This window comes from Metarhizium robertsii, assembly GCF_000187425.2.
Source record: "Metarhizium robertsii ARSEF 23 chromosome Unknown MAA_Scf_1, whole genome shotgun sequence".
Lineage (NCBI taxonomy): Eukaryota > Fungi > Ascomycota > Sordariomycetes > Hypocreales > Clavicipitaceae > Metarhizium > Metarhizium robertsii.
In genome coordinates, this window is record NW_011942149.1 from 3270841 (window position 1) to 3273661 (window position 2821).

The following is a 2821-nucleotide window of genomic DNA, read 5'->3' on the forward strand; positions in this document are numbered from 1 at the left end:
GGTTCGTGGAGGCTGAAATCAAGTTGTTGATGACAAGATCAGCATTCAGCCTGGGAACAAGTCGATGTGGAGCAGGCAGGCTCTGGCAGAAATCTTTTGAGGCGCGGGGTCTTGCCAAGCAAGCCTTGCAGATGCTAACGTTATTAGTGGCCGTCTGCCGTAATTCGCGCCGCACATCCTACGTGGACCAGACAAGGCTACTGTTACATGACTGCCGCCTATCAAATTGGCTGACTGCTAGGTACTCTAGAAACAATGCACCTGGCTATCACGCTCCATACTATAATTTATAGTATTATTATTTTTTTTTTCAACCTATCCCAATATTCGTTTCAGCACTGCATCAGGTAGGGCCCAACTGTATATATTATAGCATATTAGCGTATGCTTCTTGGCGAGCAAATATATACAACCTGCCACCGACTGTGCCCATCTGGCGGGTACTTCTCGGTGTAGATATGAAGCCTTTATCGCGATAAGTTCATCCCTACTAGTACTACTAGTAGGCAAACGCCACAGTCAATACAAATGCTTTCGAAGGATACGCCACATGTGGCGCGCTCCTATCAAAGCTTCGTCATGTCATACTACTAGAATCCTCAGCCAACTTCAAGGATCTCAGCTAAAACCATCCAAGGCTACAGCGCATAGGGGTCGTGCCTTGCTACCTTGAACCATTCATCATTGATAATGCCTCTACTTGTTAGAGCATTTTCAGTGACCAAGTCACTCGCTGGTTCAAGATGCATGCCGACGACCCTCTGCCTCAGTTGCACCAGCCGATTCGATGGTCATCGAGCCATACCTGTGCGCCGAAGTCGCAAGTTCAGTCAAGCCACTTGCAATGACATGTCAAAACTACAAGGGAACGGTGTACCCCAATGCAGTAGTCCAGGAGCATCTAGCATCGAAAGTGGATTAAAGGCACTGAGAAGAAGGAACAAAGCGGTCAAAGAAGATTCTAAAGCTGCAGGACCAGTAGCACATCGAATTATCTTGGGCCAAAGCTCTGAATTGCCCATCCGAGCCCGTTTTGCACCATCACCAACAGGATATTTGCATTTGGGCTCTCTAAGAACGGCCCTCTTCAACAATTTAGCTGCCAAGGCGTCAAATGGCGGTGCGTTCGTTCTACGCATCGAGGATACTGATCAGGTTAGTGGCTAGTTTATCGCCAGTTTCAGCTCTCTTGCACAACTGACTATTGCTACAGAAGCGTCTGGTAGATGATGCGGAGGAGCGTTTGATCAAAGATCTCAGATGGGCAGGTCTATGTTGGGATGAAGGTCCTGACTGCGGCGGTCCGTTTGGACCATATAAACAAGTGAGCGAAGAACCAAACAACGCAGCAAGATGCCAAGGCACCACAATCTAACCTAAGCAAAGTCGGAAAGACTTGATATCTACAAGGCTCACGTCCAAACTCTGCTTGAGCATGGCCACGCTTACCGTTGCTTCTGCAGCCCAGAACAACTCGAGCTGCAAAAGCGAGAACTCCACAAAGCTGGGAAGTCTACCGCATATCCTGGGACATGTCGCTCTATTCCACATACCGAATCAGAAAGACGAGCTCGCGACGGAGATCCTCATGTAGTTCGTTTCAAAGGCGATGGCTTTGGCCGACCCAAGTTCCGCGATGCTATCTATGGGTTATTTCAGAAGCAGGACCCGGAAGAAGATTTTGTGTTGTTCAAGTCCGACGGATTTCCTACCTATCATCTTGCAAATGTTGTTGACGATCATTTAATGAACATAACTCATGTCATTCGAGGAGAAGTGAGTGCCTGCTCTTGATCATTATAGACGGTGGTATAATACCACGTACTAATGGTACCCAGGAATGGTTGATATCGACACCCAAGCATCTGGCACTGTATATGGCCTTTGGGTGGGAGCCTCCTACCTTCGCCCATCTCGGGCTGCTAGTCAACCCCGATGGCAGCAAACTTAGCAAGCGCAATGATAGCGTCAATCTCTCCACATATCATGACAAAGGTGTTTTCCCAATGGCTCTACTATCATGGCTGGCTAACTTGGGCTCCTCCTTTAAACCCAACGTCAAGCCGCCTCGAACCATTTCAGATATTGCCGATGCTGTATGTTAATTGTGACTGGCAAATGCTCATCGTGTGCTAATCAAGGAGAGCAGTTGACTTTCAAGTTCACTCGAGGTGGCATAAAGCTCAATATGGAGAAACTGGACCACTTTGACAGTAAATATCGGGACGCCATATTGTGGGACCCTATATCTGACCTGTCAGAAACGGAAACTAGTCTCATTAGCGACTACATTACCCAGCGCATGCTGCAGGAGATCGACTCGGTCACCAAGAAAGCTGCGGCGTTTGAATTGCTGCCCCGAGAATGGCGTAGGACACTAACTCCCGTACCCGCCTTGGCCCGCCAGGAGAATAGAGCAACTTACGTTTACAACATTTTTGCGACCAAAAAGGGAGGGTTCCTGTCCGCCGAGGCACTTGTACGACAACACCCCTATCTCCTCTGGCGGGTCCCCGAAACTGTATATAAACAATCGCTCGCATCGATCAACCCAGATGAACGAATTTTACTAGCGCTTAGCTCTGCGATCGACGACAAAAAGCTCTGGGCTAGCCAAGGTGCTGAGGTGATGGACGCCATTTGGACAGCGCTTGAGGGACAAGGCATCGACAATATTACGGTGCACAATACGTTGAGGCTCGTGAGTGCTGGTGGCCACGACGTCGTGTCTCAAAGCAGCTCCCGGATGTTTATGCTTCTTGGGAGAGATGAGTGGCGCTTCCGTCTCAACACTGTACAGAGATTGCTGAACCACGCCTGA

General features: G+C 48.8%; 1 protein-coding gene across 1 annotated transcript; it reads left to right on the forward strand.

The window, feature by feature from the left end:
• Nucleotides 1-849: 849 nt before the first annotated feature.
• On the forward strand, nt 850-2821 carry MAA_02496 (glutamyl-tRNA synthetase; the record flags this gene model as incomplete). The annotated part of the gene is made up of 5 exons (XM_007820494.2): nt 850-1155; nt 1214-1324; nt 1387-1776; nt 1839-2096; nt 2150-2821. The coding sequence occupies 5 exons, from the start codon at nt 850-852 to the stop codon at nt 2819-2821; spliced, it is 1737 nt and encodes a 578-aa protein (XP_007818685.2).